The sequence below is a fragment of the Vombatus ursinus genome, unplaced genomic scaffold (assembly GCF_900497805.2).
Source record: "Vombatus ursinus unplaced genomic scaffold, bare-nosed wombat genome assembly UNPS02015397.1, whole genome shotgun sequence".
NCBI classification, from domain to species: Eukaryota; Metazoa; Chordata; class Mammalia; order Diprotodontia; family Vombatidae; genus Vombatus; species Vombatus ursinus.
The window spans coordinates 551,103-572,664 of NW_020955175.1; the positions used below are offsets into that span (position 1 = coordinate 551,103).

Consider the following 21,562-nt stretch of genomic DNA (forward strand, 5'->3'; position numbering starts at 1 on the left):
CTCTGGGTCTCAAAGTGGGCATTGGGAGGAGGAAACAAGGAAATATTAGATCTGCAATCAAGGAGTTTACCTACAGAATCATGAAAAAATTAAATTTGGGGAGAATCTTTACAAGCATCAAGTCCATTCCCCTTACTTTAAAGAAAGAAAACCAAGGATCAGAGATTTTCTCAAGCTCATCCAGTGATTCAAACCATGACTCAGACCCAAGTCTTCTAAACAAAAGAACACTCCTAATTTCCACTCCATACTTTCTTGCCTTTATCCTCTCATGGAGCCATAAGGCACACACACACTTGTGCACCCATATGCATGTGCACACACACACCCACTACCCACATATGAAATTATTCAAGATGAACATTCAAATGACAGAATAAGAATCAAAACAAAATGGTTGGTATAAACTATCATGTATTGTGTGGAAGTTCAGAGATCCATGTAGACTAAGTCTTTAGGAAGGCCTTCTAAAAGAAAGTAGGATTTGGTATTAGCCCGTTTACACTCTCATTCACATCCATAAGGCCAGCACCAATTGAACACACCTTTCTCACTTCCCTGGGCTAGGTGAGCAATAGTGGGTGGCTGGGTCACTGGACAGAACATCAGGAGACTGGAGTTCCTGATTCTCCTTTTACCTAGGAGAGAGGTTAAAAAGTCAGCTAAATCATTGGTACACCTTTCAAAGGAACAAGCAACTACTCCACTCACATCAAGTAAGCGAGAATACGGTGCTTCCATTTTTTCATTAGCCAAATTCTGCTTTTCAGAGTTATCAGGCCAAGTCTTCAGCACAATGCTGTCTCCAGGAAACAACAGCCTGCAATCAGCCTCCTTCTTCTTAACTGGATTCCGAGGCCTAGAAAATCTACATGGTTTGATCTCCATTCCCTTCTGCACTATCTACTTGACAGTCATTGTGGGAAATATCACCATCCTCCAGGTCATTCGCACAGATGCAACACTCCATGAGCCCATGTATTACTTTCTGGCTATGCTGGCTCTCACTGACCTAGGCTTGTGCTTTTCCACATTGCCTACAGTGCTGGGTATCTTCTGGTTTGAGGTTCGAGAGATTGGCATCCCTGCCTGCTTCACCCAGCTATTCTTTATTCATACCCTATCATTGGTGGAATCCTCAGTGCTGCTATCCATGTCCATCGATCGCTATGTGGCCATCTGTAACCCACTTCGTTATGGTACTCTCCTAACACCTGGCCGGATAGTGAAGATGGGGCTATGCTCCGTATCGCGCAGTGCCCTGCTCATCCTTCCTCTCCCCTTTCTCCTGAAACGCTTCCATTACTGCCGTTCCCATGTACTGGCCCATGCCTATTGCCTTCACCTGGAGATCATGAAGCTGGCCTGCTCCAGCATCACAGTCAATCATATCTATGGCCTCTTTGTGGTGGCTTGTACAGTGGGTGTGGACTCATTGCTCATCTTTCTCTCCTATGCCCTAATTCTCCGCACAGTGCTGAGCATTGCTTCCCATGAGGAGCGACTCAAAGCCCTCAATACCTGTGTCTCACATATCTGTGCTGTGCTTCTCTTCTATATCCCTATGATTGGTTTATCACTTGTGCACCGCTTCGGCGAGCATCTGCCCCGCATCGTCCACTTGCTCATGTCCTATGTTTACCTTTTGGTCCCACCTCTCATGAACCCCATTGTTTACAGTGTTAAGACTAAGCAGATTCGGCAGAGAATTATCAAAAAGTTTCTTTCTGTGCGGGGACTGAGTAGCAATCGCCAGGGGTAGGCTGAGGTGGAGAATCTGGGAAGGAAGTTATTGGCTGTTGTTGATGTTTTTATGGTATTTCATTTTGTTTTAAATAAGACAGGATAACTTGTTCTCTGGTCCCTGTCCTGCTTTGAAAGTATATTTTCACTGAATGGTAATTACCCCCCACTGAACCTACTAGTTAGACTGCTAGTTATCCTCATTAATGAATTATTTGAAGTAGTGGATAAAACAAAAATCCTCTTTCTGCTTTGGCAATTTTTCTGTAGTATGTCTACCCTTCAGGGCCTAGCAGAACAAGTAAAGTCCAATCAATAATCTTTTATTAAGCACACTTTATATGCTATGCACCATGACAAATGCTGAGGAAACAAATAAAGGCAAAAAAACAGTCTGCTCCCACAGACCTCACAGTTTGATGTGGGAGATAATATTCAGACAACTATGTACAAACAAGATATATACAGGATAAATTGGGGTGGGATCATGGAAGGCACCAAGATTAAGGAGGACTGGGAAATACTCCTTACAAAAAGTGCAGCTTTATTTGAGATTTGAAGGAAGCTAGGAAAGCTTGGAGGTGGAGATAAGAGGGGAGAAAATTCCGGGCATAGGCAACAGCCAATGAAAATGCCCAGGGCCAAGAGATGGAGTGTTGCTTACTGTAGAAGCAACTTATTCCACTTTTGACTCTCTTATTATTAAAATGTTCTTGAGTCAATTATTTCTCTCTAACTTTCAATCATTGTTCTTACTTCTGTTACTTGTCTTTAAGAAAAATAAGCTTAATTATCCATCTACTGATAGTCCTTCAAATACTTGTAGAGAGCCAATATGTCCTCCTCAATATTCTCTTCTCCTGGTTAAACATGTCCAGATTGTATACCCTTTCTTCAAATGGCATGGTTGCTAATCCTCTCACTATCCAGCTGCCCTATCCATGTCTTTTAGGTTCTAAGTATCTCTCCTTGTATGTATCATGAATCACAGGATTCAGAATTGGAAAGAACCTCACAATTCAGTTAGTCCAATTCCATCTTTTTCTAGATGAGTAAACTGAGGCCCAGACAGGATTAATGTCTTGCCCAGAGCCACAGAGATAGTAGCAGAACCATGATTTGAAACCAGATCTTTGGATACTAATGCCTGTGTTATTTCTACTCTACCATGCTGACTCTACACAAAACATAAAATCCATAGGAAAAAAATGTCTAGAGCTGTGTTATCTCTTACAATGTGGGTAATGAACGAAGTGATTAAAGCAAAAAAAAAAATCCTGCCTTGGCCCTATGGTATTGGTGTTTAGTTTGAGATGAAGAAAGTCAGAGGCAGACTGGCAGAATTTTATGTTTGTTTCAAATCCATTCTTCCTTCTCCCTGCTTCCAGAAAGTCTTATTTACTATCACCTGCACATTGCTGTATATGTAAATGTGTATGTGAGAGATAGATAACAGAAAGAAATGAGAGAAAGAAAGAGAGAGAGATCTGTATCTGAATGCTGTTTTTGTTGTATGGGTAGATGGGGTGTTTGAATGTGATTAGGTGCACCTATATGTTTGTGTATATCAGTACAAGTGGCTGTGTATCTTCATGTATGATTATATGTCACTGTACACAAATGTTGTTTGGGCATTAGTGCTATCGGATATGGGTATTTGGATTGCAATTGCATCAATTAATATACCAAGCATTAGGTATGAGTATGTTCTCTGATTATTATTGTATATAACTGTTTGTCTATTTGTGTGCCAGAGTTCATGCACACGTATTTTTGTCTCTCTTTGGCATTAATTTTCACTCAAATATTCATTACCCACATTGCAAGAGATAGTAGCAGAATGATGATTTTGTATTTGTATACTCAGTGCTTGGCAAAATATCTGGCTCAGTAAGTATTTAGAACATTTTTATTAACTATTCACTGCGTTTTAATTAAGTTGATTGAGTCAGATAGTTAATTTTTAAGTGAGAAACATAACATTGGGGCTTCAGGTGCTAGAAAAAAAGTTACTATTAGAATCTTGAGAGAGTTGCCCCATAAGCTACACTATCTTCAGAATACTTTATTTTAGTATGATCTTGCTACAAGGCAAGATGATGCCAACTGTCCCATGTAATAATGTTTCTTGCTGCTTAGGGCATATAATAAAACCAGTCCAGTCAAGTCCTTTATTTGTGTTTGGGAGAAAATCTGTACAGACATCCTTCCATTTTCTTGAAACATCTTTGTGGATTTTTTTGTTTGTTTGTCTTTCTTTATGATAAGAATTTCAATATGGTGTTATCCAGTTGCTACAGTAATACATGAACATTTTTAATTATTTGTCAAAGATCTTATGTTGAACAACAATTACGTATTCATATATTCATTCCTTCAATTATTCTATAAAATGACAAGATTTGACTTGAAACCTTCTAAGATTCCTTCCAGTTGTAAATCTATGATCTTTTGAGCCTATGGTTTGCACACGTCATTATGTTGGAGGTCAGTCTCATATAGCTAATAAATTTTTGAGGTGGGATTAAAACCAAAACTTTTCTGAATCTAAGTCCAATGCTTTATCCACTGCTTCATGTTGTTTCTCTTAATCTCAGTTTCTCATTTGTAAAATGGTGATGTCAGTTTCATTGTCACCCTTCTAGCAATGGATATTAAATTAACTACTTTGTGTTATCTAACCCAGAAGTGTTACAACTCTGTACTCAAGAGTCCTGCCCTGAATCAAGGAAGTGATCCATACATAGATCATACTGCATGAGGGAATTAATCTGGTGTGCAAATGCTCTTTAGCAACCACTTTAAGTTTGAGTTCATTCTCCCCAGGAACTCGATTAATAGAGAGGGAAATGTGCTCTCCATGTTTAAGGGAAATGCTTGGCAATGTCTTTTCTTGAGATAATTTCAGTAAATATTCTTCTGTGAAAAGCTAATTCATGTTAATGAATAAAAATGAATCAATACAATGACCAATCATGATTCCAGCAGCCTAATCATGAAAAATATTATTCGTTTGTAGATAGAGAGACAATAGACTCAACATACAAAATGAGACATTTGTTCTTGAATGAGGTTAATTCAGGAATTTGCTTGACTTTGCTTGACTATGAATATTGCTTACAAAAGTTATGTTTATCTTTTTTTTCTTCTCCATGGAAGGGAGAGAGAGATGGGAGCAAAAAAAATAAATGCTTATACACTTTTTAAAATAAAATTAAATTTAAAAATAAAAACAATCAATATAATATTGGGACACTAATCACCAAATCAATCAACAATATAGAAGATATATTAAATGGCTCTGGGTGGATTGATATTTGAGCAACATCCTAGAATGGAGGTTTTATCTGAGAGCAATAGAAGAACAGCATTGCCCCACAGGGATACCCATAAAATCCTAAGGGAGTGATATATCTGCTTACCTGGTAGGTAACTTAACTGGCAATGTGCATGAAAGTTGGTATAAGTATTCCCCCCCATCCAGTTTATAAAGACTACAAATGTAAGAAAAATGTTTTATAAAATTTAAAGTGCTATAGATGTGTTAACTATTATGTACCTATTATAATTACCCTAATAAATGGTATAGATGGTATTAAGGTTTTATGTAAGGTGTGGAGGTTGAGATATGTTTGAAAAAATGACCTGCTGTGAGTCGATAACAAATCTTCACTGGACTAGTTGTTTTTTTTTTTCTTCTCTCTCTCCCTCAATAAATAAAGAAGTCCCAAAGTTGATGAGATATGGTTAAGTGGAAAATCTAGCTTGCAGAAAACTATCTAGCTAGTTTATTATATTGAAGTGTGGGTGGAGCTCAAAAGAGTAGCCTGAAATCCTGAATCTTCTGAATTGCCTGAGAGCTCACCTTGGATTACAGCATGGGCAAATGGTCTTGATTCAGTCTACATAAGTAGAAAAATAACAAATTTGTGCAAAAGTATTCAGAAGTAGCAATTTTAGGCTGGGAGGGGACTGGGAACTGAAATGTGTTACTGGTCTATTGAATACACTGAAGACCAAATTAGATTTAGTGGATGTTAGTCAATAAACATTTGTTAAGCACCTACAGAGTGCCAGGTAGTATGCTAAGTGCTAGAGGGGAAAAAAGAAAGACAGGCCCTGCTCTCAAGGAGTTTACAATCTAAATAATAGCGAAGGGGAGTGGGAAGGGGACTGGCAAAGGAACTTGATGCAGGAGCATAGGGGAAAAGTCAGAGAAATCTCAAAGTAGTGTAGAGAGATAAAAAATGAGGAAATGTCTGAACTGGACTCTCTTCTTAAATGGAAGTTTGGGAGTTCATGACTTTGCCCTCCAATCAGAAAGACAGTAGGTGGTGAAAGGGTAGATTCCAAAAGTGATGAGATCTTACAAGGTAATGAGGTTTTCCCAACAATGAGTTTCCTAGGGCATAGTGGAAAAGTCAGGGGAGTCCCAAAGTAGTGCAGCCAGGTAAGAAATGAAGTATAAACAGAATCAGAAAATTTAACACCATTCAGGCTTACACTGAGTAGAAAGTTGTCATTTATATGTACTTTTAATTACCCTATCCTGCATTATTTCAGAATTTATATATTTTCTGTTCTAGGTACAGATGAGAAAATGTATTCTAATGGTTAACGTTGGTTTGAAGGGTAAAAGAGTACAAATGTTGAATCTGATGTCCTCTTAAAGTGGCAGCAGAGGAGAATAAAATTCATACCTCATTCTTGGTAGCTGGGGCAATTTCATTTGGGAAAAAGAGGTCCTGAAATAGCTTGTAGAAAAGGTCATTGAAGGAAAGAGGATGAGACTCTAGTAGTCTAAAGGTTCCGAGTAGACTGGGATTAGAATATAGAATAAAACAGTCAGCTTTTGAACTAATTGGACAGAAGGGAGAGTGGCTTAGAGGTTGATAGAAAACAACAAGATTTGGACCAGATGGAGTGAACTTGAGGAAGCTGGCTACTGCGTAACACGGACAGAGAAAAGATCAGATGATGGCGATTGGGAATAAGAATATCCCAATCTGTCATTATAACAGAGTCAAAATTTATATCTTGAAGGAACCATAGAAACCATTAAGATAAATTGCTCATTGTGTATATAATCAAATTGAGGCCCCATAATGTAAGTGATTTGCCCAAGACCACGTAGTTAATAAATCACAGTATTATTCCATTCTTTCAGTCGTGTCCAACTCTTCATGACCCCATTTGGAGTTTTCTTGGCAAAAATACTGGAGTAGTTTTCCATATCCTTCTCCAGCTCATTTTACAGTTGAGGAAACTGAGGCAAAAAGGATTAAGTGACTTGTCCAGGGTCACACAGTTAGTTAAGTATTTGAGGTCATATTTGAACTCAAGAAGATGAGTCTTCCTGACTCCAGGCTCGGCCCTCTATCCACTGTGCCACCTAGCTGCCCCTTCTATATCATAAAGTTGGGGTATTAATCTGTGTTCTCTGACTCCACATTCTATGAGACTTTACTGGCTAATGAGTTAAATTCAAACTCCTTAGAGTAGGCATTAAAAACTCTTCTAATGTGGCCCAGTATCTCTCTCCTCATCTACCATCATTCACCTAGATAACATAGTGTGTAATCATCTTTAGGGCAAAGGCTTTTTTATTGTTTTTGAATCCCCAGGGCCTACAGCAGTGGCTTGCACAGAGCCGAGCTTAATATATGCTGGATGTTTAATTGATTGATGGGTAGCCACATGAGCTTTCTGTCATGTCAATTTTTTCTATTTAATAGTTGTTATAAGATTGGGCCTCGTGATCTTGAGACCACCAATAGTCTCTCCTTAAGGGAAGATATAGCTTTAACTTGAAAAAAAAAGGATAAAAGAATGGTTAAGTGATTTTTAGGGCCTTGGAAACTGTTAAACGGACCAGTGTCTCTGCGCTCCCCAATGCAGCACTGTCTTTATGTGAGTTATACTGTGCAGTGTGCATGCCTAAGTTGTATGTAAGGTCTCCTCTCCTGTCTCCCCTTCTCTCTCTTCCCATTACTTACAATAAAGCTTTTTATTGAACTGATTCCCATTGTTTGACATGTTATTCTCAGCACTCAAACCTATTAAGAGGTTGTTTTCCTGGACTTCTCCACTCGGTCCAGAGGCCTTCCCTTTTACATAAACTAGATACCCCAATGACGACTTGACCTTCTGGCAGTCACACCTATACTGGTGGCGTAGAGGACTGTGAGCCCAGTTGTCATCAGGAGAACCCTACGTCCTCTCAGAAGGGACTCCCTGATACCAGAGGACTAGTCCTTACAAAACAATCGGCTCAGAGAGCAGAATGACAAAACAAGCGTTAAAGTTCCTTCCTCTATACCTATTCACAGTTCAAACTCCTATTCATATTTCACCTCTCTCCTCTCTTGGCTTCTTCTGCCACTGTTATTTCCTGATTCAAATACTGGAAGCAGTCTTATTTTTTTTTTTTTTGCAACTGCTCTGGCCTTTATCATGTACTACCTTATTATCTTTTCATAGCTTTGATCTACTTCCCAAATGATATAAATCCCTTGAGGAAAAGCTGTTGTCTTAAATGTCTTTATAGCTTTAATAGTGCATAGAATAGTGCCAAGTGCCAAGTTTTGTTGATTTCTCTAAGTAAAGAATAAGTAAGAAAAAATGATTAAAGAACACTATTAGTCAGTGGGAGAGTCAGGGTGAGTGGCCAGTCCTGATTCCCCAGACCTTTATATTTCATACAATCATACAATAATCTATAAATAGATTCAGTAATAGAATCCTGGAGATGTAGTTCTCCTTCTGATAAGAGATCAGAACTGGTGAATCAAACAAACTAAACAAACATGGCAGGAGATGAAAGAAAAGTGGCAGTATTACTAAAGATTATCAAGACACGGTATCTTTAGGAGAAATAAATCTAGGTTTCACTCTAGCAAAATATGGCAGAGATTGGAAATGAAAAGGACCTTGATAACGATAGAAGAGAGTTCCAGAGTATGGAGTAGAAAGGCTAAACACAGAAAGACAAAGACAGGAAAGGCTAGATATGAGCTTATTGTGCTAGAGGTGTGACATGGTAGAGGTAGCCAGAGTATACTACCATCTCATGGATCCCACTCAGTTACAAGTTATCTTCTGTTATGTAATTGCCCATACCAGGTGTAGTCCAGCCTTGTTGGGAATATGGCCACCAGCCCATAGGAAGTGGCAGTGCAAAGGTCTGATAAGCTGTTCAAACTACCTCTGATCTGATGGGAGGAAAGACGTTCACACTACCACTACTACCACTGCCACCATCCCAGCTTCCCTTATCATGTCAGTACCTGGGAAACAAGTCCTAGCTACTCCATGCTAGGAATGAGTCTGATGGCAATTAGGGACAAATGTATTAACTGTATACTGTATGCTAGGCACTATGCAGGGAACTGAAGATACAGATACAAAAGTGACACAGACGAGAGATTCAGCAATTTGAATTGGGTCTAAAAATCAAGAAAATTTAGAACACGGTGCAAGAAACAAGTCCCAGGTCCATGGGCAGTACCTTGGGTCCTTTGGAATCTCTCAGGTATTGATTCAGTTAGGCAGCTAGCTGGCCCAGTAGATGGAGCACTGGACTTGGAGTCAGAAAGGCCTAAGTTTGACTCTTATCTGACATTTTATTAGCTGTGTGACCCAGTTTCCTCATCTATAAAAGAGGATAGTAACAGCACTTACTTCACAGGGTTAATTTGAAGACAAAATGAGATAATACACATAAAGTACTTTGCAGATCTTAAAACTCAATATTAATATTATCTGTTATTACTTATATGCACATATAATTATATACACATACATATATACAAATGTATATATACATATACACACATGTAGGCATAGCTATATGGATAAGTCTATGTTTAAATGCATATCCATGGATACATGTGTATATGTATATAACCATATATGCACATAAATAATACAATTCATATTATGCTTTAAGTTATACAAAGATCTATATGCACATATATGCATGAAAACATATGTGTACATGTACATATGTAGGAATACCTGACAGAAACATAAAAAGGATCTTAGATAATGAGATCATAGCATTTCAGGATCATAGATTCCGAGCTGGAAGGGACATCAAAGAACATGGAGACCAACCTGCTCCATTTATGGATAAAGACACTGAGGCATAGAGAAATTAAGTGATTTGACCAAGAGGCATTCACTATAATCCACTATAATCCACTTTGGAAAGAAGGAAACCCCTGCACCTGACCCAAAGGTGAAGTGGTGGCAAAGTGGTTTTTTAAAAGCTTAAGGTTGTGGGGCAGTTAGGTGGTGCAGTGGGTAGAACACTGGGCCTGAAGTCAGGAGGACCTGAGTTCAAATCCAGCCTCTAGACCAAACACTTGACACTTACTAGCTGTGTGACCCTGGGCAAGTCACTTAACCCCAATTGCCTAAAAATTAAAAAAAATTTTTTAAAATGTCAAAAAAAAAAACTTAAGGTAGCTTGGTCTCTTTTATACAACATACTCCATGTTATGCTATGAGCCCGTCTGTCCTTCTCAGGTTTTTACAGGTAAGTAGAATGTGTTCTCCAAAAGGATTTTAGAAACCTGAAAAAATGTAGAAAAGCCAAATGGTAAGAATGTAGGGCAGTGAAAAGAGCCCTCCTAGAGCAGACAGAATGAGTGGAAGAGAATATGTATATATATGATATATATAGCAAGAGGATATACATAGCAAGTATGCTATATGAATGGGTGGGTACATCACAAAAGCTCCAAGCTGGCCCTAGGATGGGACAAAAGAAGAAATATAGGTGGCATGTGATAAAAACCAGGGACTTATACAGCACTCGTGCTTGAAAGAAAGAAACCTAGAAAAGGGTAACTGTTGGGAATAGGGTATTGTGGGAAGTATTGAAGTAATTAAATACAATTTTGTTCCCTGAATTGTTACTAATGGAGGTGGGGAGGGTGACAGAGGCACACAAGGGTCACTAAGTTTTGCTGTTGATATGCAATCATTTCCAGTAGTGTTCAACTCTCCACGACCGCATTTTGGGGATTTATTGGCAAAGATACTGAAGTAGTTTGCCATTTCCTTCTCCAGCTCGTTTTATAGATGAGGAAACTAAAGTAAAAAGGTCAAGTGACCTGCCCATGGTCACACAGTTAGTAAATGTCTGAGGCAGCATTTGAACTCACAGAGATGCGTCCAGCTGATTCCAGACCCTTTGTTCTATTTACTGGGTCACATAGCTGCCCAGTGTCAGTAAGTCAGTCTTTTCCAAAAGAAGAGTAGGCACTCATGGTATACTAGATCACTTTAACAACTTGAAGCCTTTGCCCCTGCACCATAATTTATCTCTGCTATACAACAATTAGAGATTTATTCCTTTGGGATTAGTAACAGAAAAGACCTCTGGGGAGACGTAACAAGTAATCTGTCATTCACTCTACATGCAGGTTTATTAGAGAAAAATTGGTGAGAATAGGTTTGATGGGGGGGAGGAGGCAATGAAAATCTAAAATTCTACAGTCCCTCCTTCCCTAACTCTGTCCAGTTCAGGGTCATGAACAACTTAGAGTGAATATATGGGTCCTATGTTGAGGTGAAAATTGAGAAAGGGATAGGGAGTTAAGACCAGGAAGGAAAAAGGAAAGGGACAAGATGAAATTGCACCAAAGAACAATTTTGTTTCCTGCCTAGATGAGCAGAGGGCAAGTCTTAACTAGCAAAGGCAGTCTTCATGATCTACAAGAGGGATTGTAGATGTATAGGAGAAAGAGCACTAGACTCAGAATAATTTACTATGGGAGATCACATCTCTCAGTTCCATTGTTTTTTTCCTTCACCAAGTGGAAATAATAATACTTGCTCTAGCTCCCTCTTATGGCCATTGTGAGACTACTGTGCATCTTATTCTAAAGCTGAGATTTAGGGATTCTGTAAAAATTGTCTAAGAGGCCAAAAACAAACAAACAAACAAAATAAACCCAAACCTTTGGAAGGACAAAAGTTCTATTAGATGTCAAATGATAGTTTCTGAACCCTTCTCTTCCCCAGGCAGAGAGAAGCGTGGAACAAATAAGATTTGAATTGGAATGATAGTCACATTCCCTCTGACTGAGTTCTTGGTCCCAAGCTTTCTTTTAATGGTTAAACTGGACCATGGCCCTGCCCTTGAATGACAGTGCTTTGTCGACCACTGTTATCTTTTTGGTGTCCCTCAGTAACTAACCTTTGGGCTTTTATTGTTGTTATTGTTCAGTCATTTTTTCAGTCATGGCTGACTCCTCATGACCCCATTTACGGTTTTCTTTGCAGCAATGCTGGAGTGGTTTGTCATTTCCTTCTCCAGCTCATTTTACAGATGAGGAAACTAAGACAAACAGGGTTCAGTGACTTGCATAGGGCACACAGCTGATAAGTGACTGAGGCCAGATTTGAACTCAGGGAGATGAGTCTTGCTGATGCTTGGACTGGCACTTTAGCCACTGTATAACCTACCTGTTTTACCCTGTTGGCTAGCCATCCCTCTTTGTTTTATTCATCTTCCCTACCTTCTTGGCAACTTGCTAATCTTATATGCGGTCTGTGCTGACCACAACCTTCAAAAACCAGTGAATTATTCCCAGCCCTGTTATCTACCTCTGACCTAAGCTTGGCCTCTTCACACTACCCACTATACTGATTGTCTTCTGGTTTGATTCCTGCTGGATTGTCACGGTTGGCTGCTCATCCTAGGTCTTTTTGGACCTCTTCTTTTCTTTCCTGATGTCTTCAGTGTTTGTGGATATGGCCTTTGACAGCTGGGTAACTAGCCATCTTCTATCTTCTGATGTAGCATTTAGTGCTGACCAGCTACAGATTCTAGCAGACTAGACCACTCCTGGTAGGTCATAGTGTGATTCTCCCACTTCCATTCCTGCTGAAGATCTCCAATACCATAAGGTCAAGACCCTAATCAACCCATCTGTTCAGTCTTCATCAAGATGTAATTAATACTATCTGCTCTGATATTTCTCTCAATCACATCTATGCGCTGCTGGCCATGGTAGATGGGCTGGGCCAGGGGTGGGGAACCTCTGGTCTCAAGGCCACATGTGGCCTCAAGGGTGCATGGCAATAGGGAACAACAGACAAACAACTATGTGTATATATACATATATATATATATATATACACTAGCAGTATATACAGATTAATAATCTCTAGAGGGAACACACTTGAAATAAGAGGGATCAGGACATACTTCCTATAGAAGGCGGCATTTTCAATAGAGCTTGAAATAGGAGCCAGGTTTGCAGACAGTTGTAAGGAGAGGAATTTAGCTTATGAAATTGGAGTACCAAGGCTCCTTTCCACTTTCCAGACATTTCTACACCATGCCATAGTTCAAGTATCCTTTCCCCATTTCTAACTTCCCTTTATATATTTTATTTACTTCACTATAAACATCCAAAGACAGGAATGCATTTCCTATGTGAATTTACAAACCAAACTCTTAGTACAGTGCCTGGCATGTAGCAAGAGTTTAATAAATGTTCAGATATTCCACATATCTCCCTGCCATAAAGGTGGTGGTAGCAGGAACTATGGAGTGCTTGGCATAAAAGATGCCAAGGTCATCCACTGCATCCTGGGCCTCACCATTCATCTTGACTTTTGTACTGCCACTGGGCTTCAAAGACTCAGGAAGAGAGAACGAAGCTGAAGACTTTGTGCAACTCTGCCTCACTTAAATCCAATTCACACACCAGTTGTCATCAACTGTGATGTCACTAGTCCTCTTCAAAAATGAAGGATAAACAATAACACATACACATATACATATGTATGTAGGCATGTAAGTATATATGTATGCATATATTATCTATCTACCTATTATTCTCTCATCTCTCCGCCTCTGTCTCTGTCTCTCTCTTTCTGTCTCTCTCTGTCTCTGTCTCTGTCTCTCTCTCTCTGTCTCTCTCTCTCTCTCTCTCTCTCTCTTTCTCTCTCTTTCTCTCTTTACCTGCCCTCTCTTTCTCTCTATCTACACTCTGGCCCACATTTCCACATCTTTTGCACAAGAATATGATGAGACACTTTTTCAACTGGTTTATTAAAGGCTGTATAAGCTGTCCATAAATATTTCTTTCAACTTATTTTTTAAGAAGAGGTAAGTCTAATGTGGCTCACTCATGGTACAGTCATTCTAGATGTTATCAGTTCTGCTTCCCTTCTAATATATTCACCAACTCTCCCTTTAATAATACTTTCATGGATTTTGTTGGGAATCAAACAATCTCACTGATGTTGTACATTCTGATCTTTTGTGCAGATAAAATATATATGTCTATCCACCTATCTATGTATCTATTTGTAAAGGGTTTTATAATCTGAAAGCACTGTATAAATGCTACCTATTTTTATATTTCCTTTTTGGAAAATAGGGGAAAATTCACCCTTCAGTCCTACAGTGCCTTAACTCTGCCATCAGTCAAAGATCATTGCTGGGAGCTTAGCAACCACACTGACCAGTTCTTTGTATTCCCAAGGACAAAGTATATCTGGACCTAATGACTTTAACTCACCAAAGGCAGTTAGGCATTTCTTTATCCTCTTTCTCTCATTAATTATATTGGTTATCAGTTATCTCTCAGACAGTTTTCATTATCTTTTCCAGTCAGAGGATAATTGTCCTTGTGTTTGTGTGTGTGTGTGTGTGCGTGTGTGTGTGTGAGAGAGACAGAGAAAGAGAGAGCATCAAATCATGCCCATTCTGTGTATCGATGATCCTATCCCTTCTTTGATCTACCTCTTTTCTCCATATACAGTTTTTGAAAATATTTTTTTTGTCTAGCTTTCCTAAACATCAGGTGTCATTAATATCTATTAAGCTGACCATATTTAAAAAATGAGTGCTGAGTAAATACCAACCTCACTCTGATTCTTTCTTGGTAACTACACTGACTTGTCACTTCCAAAGAATATGATTAATGAGGATTTAGCTAACAATAATCAGTTCTGAGATCTGTGCTTACTGGCAAAATCCTATCTCTTCCTCAAATGTGCTGTGCTTCACAGAAACCTACTCACGTCACTATGGCATAATGAAGTTATTTCCCATTTGAGTAGATCCAACATGTTCAAAATAATAGAATACTTTGTTCTTGGCATAGGAACAAAAAACACCCTAAACCCATTACATAATAAGATATTTAAGCATGGGCTCAAGACCATCATTTCTCCTAGTTCTACATGCCCTCCCACTTTTCAGGCAGTTCACTGACCATTTCAAAGCCAAGAGTTCTAGCAGAATCAATTTTAGATTCCTTCATACCCCACAGTCACTTCTCCTCTGAGTGGGCAAAGGAGTATAGGCAACACTGCAAACTCCCCATTCAATGTTTAAGTCATACTTCTAATAGGGCCAGTCTTCAAATGAAGTTTGGGGCATTGAAAACCCAGTACTTACAGCATGAGTCATTAACTTAGGATCAAGAAGTCCTGATGGTTAGTGTTTTCATATTTAGTGACCTTCAACTGGAGGGGATCTCTAACTCCTTCTTGCCACATTTAGGTCATCTACGTGGATTGGGGTATAGATAAGAGCAGAGGAATTAATTTAGTTTCATAAAGAGGTTTCTAAGACTTATCCAGTCCAAACTATTTGGCTTATTCAAAGTCTAGATTGGCACAGAAAGACTGGATTCTTGAAGGAAGAGTTCCAAGCAGGCCACCTAACACTGAGGTCTGTCCTTGGTGCAATTGTGAAGTTTAAATGTTTGTTTTCACCGACTCCTTCCATTTATTCAGTTTGATAAACTCAACCACCGCTCAGAGTAAAGTATCAGCAACTGAATTTGAGTGTTCTCCTGTATTAATGAGTGCAGCCAAGAGTGCCAGAAGGCAATACTTAACCCAAGCATTTGATAGCCACATTATGATATTTACAGTACTCTTTTTGATGAAATGATTCCCCCACCCAATCCCATAACATACCAAACATAATGATAGTAGCTTAAATTTACATAAAACTTTAAGGTCTGCAAAGCCTATCTCATTTAATTTTCACAGCAAATGCAGGAATTAGATGCTATTATTTTTCCCCCTTTTTATAAGTGATGTTGCTGAGTTTTAGGGAGACTAAGTGATCTCCTCCAGGTCATACAGTTAATATGTGCCTTAGGCAGGATTTGAACTTTAAAGAAAGTTTCACCTAGTTGTTCCACCATATGATATTTCCATTTGGGAAGTATCTAAGATTTGTTTAAAAAAGAAAAAGGATAAAAATGACATTGGTGACACACTTATCCAATTTGAAGATGACATAATGTGAAGAGGAATAACTAACAGATGGGTAGCTAGCTGGTGGTGCAGTAGATAGAATTCTAGGCCAAGAGGCCAGAAGATCTTAGTTCAAATCTGGTTTCAAATGCTCAATCACTATCTCACCCTGGGCAAGTGATTTAACCTTTGTCTCAATTTCCTCAACTGTAAAATGGGGGTAATAATAGCACCTATATCAAATGATCAGATCTGATCAGATGATCACCTATATCAAATGAAACAATAGTTATAAAAATAACTTAGTACAATGGCTGACACATAGTAGGTGCTATATAAATGCTTATTCCCTTCCATTTCCATTTTCTTAACAGATGATATTCAGGTTCCAGAAAAATATTTTTATACACTGAAAGTTGGATTGGATAGAACACAATGAATTTATATTAATTTGTTTGCTTATTCATGCATTTACTCATTCATTCACACATTTTTTTAATTTATTAATAATACTTTTTCCACTAGGTTCTTTCATGAAGACTCTAAATTATATTAATATATCTTTAAAAGTCCAATGGAATGTTGTGGAAATAGAAGTTTTAGCTCTTAGTTTGGAGTAACTGTTGAGAGTAATAGCTTGAAAGAAGTTGAAGATGCTGTTTTACTTTCAAAGCTGGAGAGAATTTATTTTATTATTAAATTCATTGTTAAATCTTATATTCAGTAATTTCAATATGTATTCAATATATTTTGTATATGTATTATGTATGTATGTATATATAGAGAGACACAGAGACAGAGAAAAAGAGAGAGGTTTGTTGCATTAGAGGCTCTTGTTCAGATATGAGCTGGATTGACACTGCTATAGCCCATCTATTCTGAGAATCTGTGAGTCTCTGATCCTTTTTCTTTGGATACATTGTCTCTACCTATACATTCATGACTTCCCTCTTGAGAAAGAGGGAGAGAGAGAGATGAGTGATTACTGTTAGAAAAAGTTTCCCCACATCATTAAATAAAAATATAACTAATCTGATGAATTGATGGGGTCTCTAAACTGAGTTGATTAATAAATATGTAGAATTTTATTGTGAGAAAATATTTATTATGAGAAAATATCTAAATACACATTTTAATTACCCTAGGTCTTGGAATATAATTAAATTTGGAAAGGAGTTGTGATATATAAGTGAGTATAGTCAATCTGAACCCTTAAAAACTTTATATAAATTTATTCATATCCATTTGTTAGTTATTCTTGGACTAACTCTGTTATTGAAGGCAGTGGAATAACTGTAGACTTGGAGTCAGAGGAAATGATTTCAATTCTTAGTTCTGTCACTTACTCCCTATGTGATTTTGTACATCACATAACCTGTGACACTATATATACTTCCAGTGTAAAAAATTCTGATATTCATAGAGATCTCCAGATCACTTGTAGCCTAGCATCAAGTTGTTGCTTTGGTTACTAAAAGATTAAGTAATAGGTCACATTAATCAAAAACCTACTCCCTGACAGGCACGGCTCTGTCAGTTCATCTGACTTCAAGTTCACTGCTATTTCCACTGCCTCAAAGGACATATCTAGACCAAAAGTAACTAATAAGTCAATATGAATTTATCCCTAATAATAAAAGCTAAATATAAAGTTCTATTGGATTTAAAAATAAACTCTAAATATGATATATATGTGTATAGTTAGGTAAATTGTCTGAAAAAAAGATCTAGGAGATTTAATAGATGATAAACTCAATATAAGTCAACAGTGTGATATGGTAGCCATCTAGCTAATGCAATGCTTGACTTTCATAATTTCCAGTCATAAAGAGGTCATTATGTCCTCTTTAACCTGTTTATAACCTGTTTAAACCACATCTAGAGTGCAGTGTTCACTTCTAAAGACTGAAGTTATTTTAGCCAGGGAAAACAGATTCTCAGATTCAGAAGAGGAAACAGGATAGCTGCCTTTATTTCAAGAGTTGCCATGTGGAAGAAAGATTATGCTTGCTTTTTTTGACCCAATGCAGCTAAATCTGGAAAAATAGGTAGAAATTGAAAAAAAAAAAGAAAACAAAGGTTTCTGTGAAAAGTGTCTTAGCAGTTACAGCTATTAAAAAAAAAAGGAAAGTCTGCCTTGGAAATATTGAGCTTCTCATTCTTGAAGATCTTCAAGTTGTATGGCTGTTTATCAGGTTTGTTGCATTAGAGGCTCTTGTTCAGATATGAGTTGGATTATCACTGCTATGTTTCCTCTATTCTGAGATTCTGTGAGTCTATGATCCTTTTTCTTTGGATGCATCATCTCTACCTAGGAAGCCATGACGTCCTTCTTGAAAAAATGAACTCTTACTCATTTTTTAACATCTAATTCTTAAAAACAACCTTTTCTGGGAAGTCTTCCATGATACCTCCTCTCAGTAACAGTCTTCTTAATACTCTGTTTGAACAATTGTGTGCCATACTCATCTGTATTTATGTTTCATCCCAGTTCTAAATTTAAAAAAAAATCATGACTAACTTTCTTACTTAAACTTTCTGGCTATATAATACAATGCTTTGAACAGAATAGGTGATTAATAAATGCTTGATAATTTGCTAAATTAATGAAATTCCCTATTATATCTATGGCAAGATGCAGAGATCTGTGGTCTATGAACATTTATTTTTTAAGTATTTTGATAACTATATTTCAATATCTTTTTCATAATCCTATGTATTATTATATGCATTATTTTTTTTCTGAGAAGTTGTCCAGAATAGTTACTACTGTGACAAAGGTGTCCAAGACACAAAAACCATTCAAATCCTGGATAAATTTAGTGGTAGCATGGATACTAGTAATCATCTTGCCCATTCTCCTCATTTCACAAACTAGGCAAATAAGATCCAGAGATAATAAAAGACTTTCCTAAGGACTCATAAGTAGAAGAGTCATGATTTGAATTTGGATCTTCTGACTCTAAGTTGATTTCTCTCTTCATTATGCCATGTTTCTTCATCACTCTACTTTCTAGATGTTGAATTCTGTTACATGCTCTAGGGGGGAAGTTGAATCACTTGATTATGAGAGCCTTATTGTTCTAGCCTCTCTAATGGAAACATAACTCTGGTTACAAATGTGTAACATTATTTCTTTTGATTTTTGGGTCTGAAGTCAGAAGTAGCCTATACAGACCACGGTACAACTTCCAAACTAGAATTCCTTCATGATCATCAGTTCTGAGATCTTACCCTCCTTTCTATTTTTTTAAAATTCTTTCTGGTTCTAGGATTCCTCTGGTCACTAGTAAAAAATATAATTTTTAAGGGAGCAGCTAGGTGGCACAGTGGATAGAGCACCAGCCCTGAAGTCAGGAGGACCTGAGTTCAAATCTGACCTCAGACCAAACACTTGGCACTTACTAGCTGTGTGACCCTGGGCAAGTCACTTAACCCCAATTGCCTATATATATATATATATATATATATATATATATATATATATATATATATATATATATATACACATATAAAGTTTTACCTAGATCCTATTTAAATGTCTAGGATTAGCCCTAACTACTGGCAGAGTAGGAAACTGTATATGTTGTGTGATAGAAATGATTCTACTTTTCCTTTTCATGAAAAAAAATTACCAGTGGTGCATTACAACAAAGTAGTACCTGATTTTTCACCATTAGGGATTCATTCTTTGGTGTTTAGGTATTAAATATCCTTTAAATTAAAAGTACTCTTAAGAGAGGGAACAATCTAAACAGCCCAACCTATTAGTAAATATTCCAATTTATCTCATCGACAGTTTAGAAAATAGACAAGTTGTTGTAGAAAAGGGATAGAATATTGAGAGAGTAACATTTGATGGGGTGAGAGAAAGTATTGGCTCAGAATCAAAAAGATATATCTCTATAAAGGGCTGGCTTGCCAAGACCCATTGTCTGTTCTCTATAAATCTCAAGTCAAGGACAATCTGTTCTCTTAAGATCATAGCTACCACCTACTCCAATCTCTCAGATCCTGTGAACTCCAAGGACCCAAGGAGACAAATGGATAAAATCAAAAAGAAAGGCCCTCATCAACTCTCATCTATATTATTAAAACAGCCATTTAACTAGTCTGTCTTAAGTGTCTTATCACTCCAGGCCATCCTACTGCTAGCAAAGTAATTTCCTTCAAGCATAGATCCGGCCATGAGATACCCCTATTCAACCAATTCCATTAGTCTCCTATTGATTTTAGGAGTAAACTGTATGTGTGTGTGTGTGTGTGTGTGTGTGTGTGTGTGTGTGAATGTATGCATATGTGTGTATATGTATGTATATATGTATACATATGTATATATGTGTGTGTGTGTATATATGTGTGTATATATATATATATATATAAATTCCTCTGCTTAGCTTTTAAAGTTCTACACACCCTGTTCCCAAACTATTTGTCCAGCTTTAATAGACATAGTTTCCCCTCCCACATTCTGTGGGGATCACTCTTTGATTCTGCCAAATTGGCCTTCTCTGTGTTCCTCACAAACAACACTCCATCTCCAATCTCTATATCTTTGTATAGCCATTACACATTCCTGAAATGTGCTCATTTTAAACCTAAGCCTTGTAGAGTGCTTCTCTTCCTTTAAAATACAGAACATGCCTGAAGCCTTTTCTGACCTTTTCAATTGCTAGTGCCCTCTCTCCCAAACTAATTTGTATTTAATGACTTTATATGTACTTGATTTATTAACTTCATATTATGTGTGTATATATATATATATACACATACATGCATTATATACATGTCTGGGTATGTATATGTACTTGTCTCTCCCATTAGAATGTAAGTTCATTGAGAGTACGGATTGTTTCATTCTTGTTACTTATATCCCTATTGAGTAGCACAGTGCCTGGAATATATCAGATAATTAATAACTACTTGATTGATTGGTCATCTAGCTCTCAATAGAATATCTATAGTGTTGAACACCACATAACCTAATCAAGCCACCTATCTTACTTCTGCACACCTCTAAGAGTTTAAAAAAGATTTTTTTAAATTACTCTTTTCTTCTTTAGAACAACAACAAAAAAACTGTCTCTCTAAAATTCTACTCTCTTACTCCCTCCATGACTCCTGGGTCAGCCTTCTGGGCAAGGAGAAAAAAACCTAATGTCATTTTTATTTCACAATTCCTCCAATACTTAAAAAATACAGTAATTTTGCCTTAAGTTTGATCTATCACTCCATAATAAGTATCCCTATTCCTTCCAAAGATAGTTTATATGTCATTTCTCCATTCTTATAATCTAGGTTGTATATACAAGTTTGTCAATGTCCTTTTTAAAATTTGATGCCTGGAACTGAAAACGGTATTTAAGGTGGGCAGACAACAGTGGGACTGTCAACTCTTTAGTCTTAAACACTGTGTCTTTTCTCATGCATCCTAGGATAATACCTTTCTGCGGCTGCTATGTCAAGCTGTAGTCATATTAACCTTGTAATCTACTATGCCTCCTTTTCCCTTCTGCAGTATTTTCATACAAATGGTTCTCTAGCTTCATTTCTTTAGTCTATATTTCTAAAGATATTT

At 37.5% G+C, this 21,562-nt stretch overlaps 1 protein-coding gene across 1 annotated transcript; it reads left to right on the forward strand.

Annotated features, from left to right (window-relative positions):
• The first annotated feature begins 796 nt into the window (after positions 1-796).
• Positions 797-1,762, forward strand: LOC114032064 (olfactory receptor 51G1). The gene has a single exon (XM_027847269.1). The coding sequence runs from the start codon at positions 797-799 to the stop codon at positions 1,760-1,762; it is 966 nt and encodes a 321-aa protein (XP_027703070.1).
• The last annotated feature ends 19,800 nt before the right edge of the window (positions 1,763-21,562 follow it).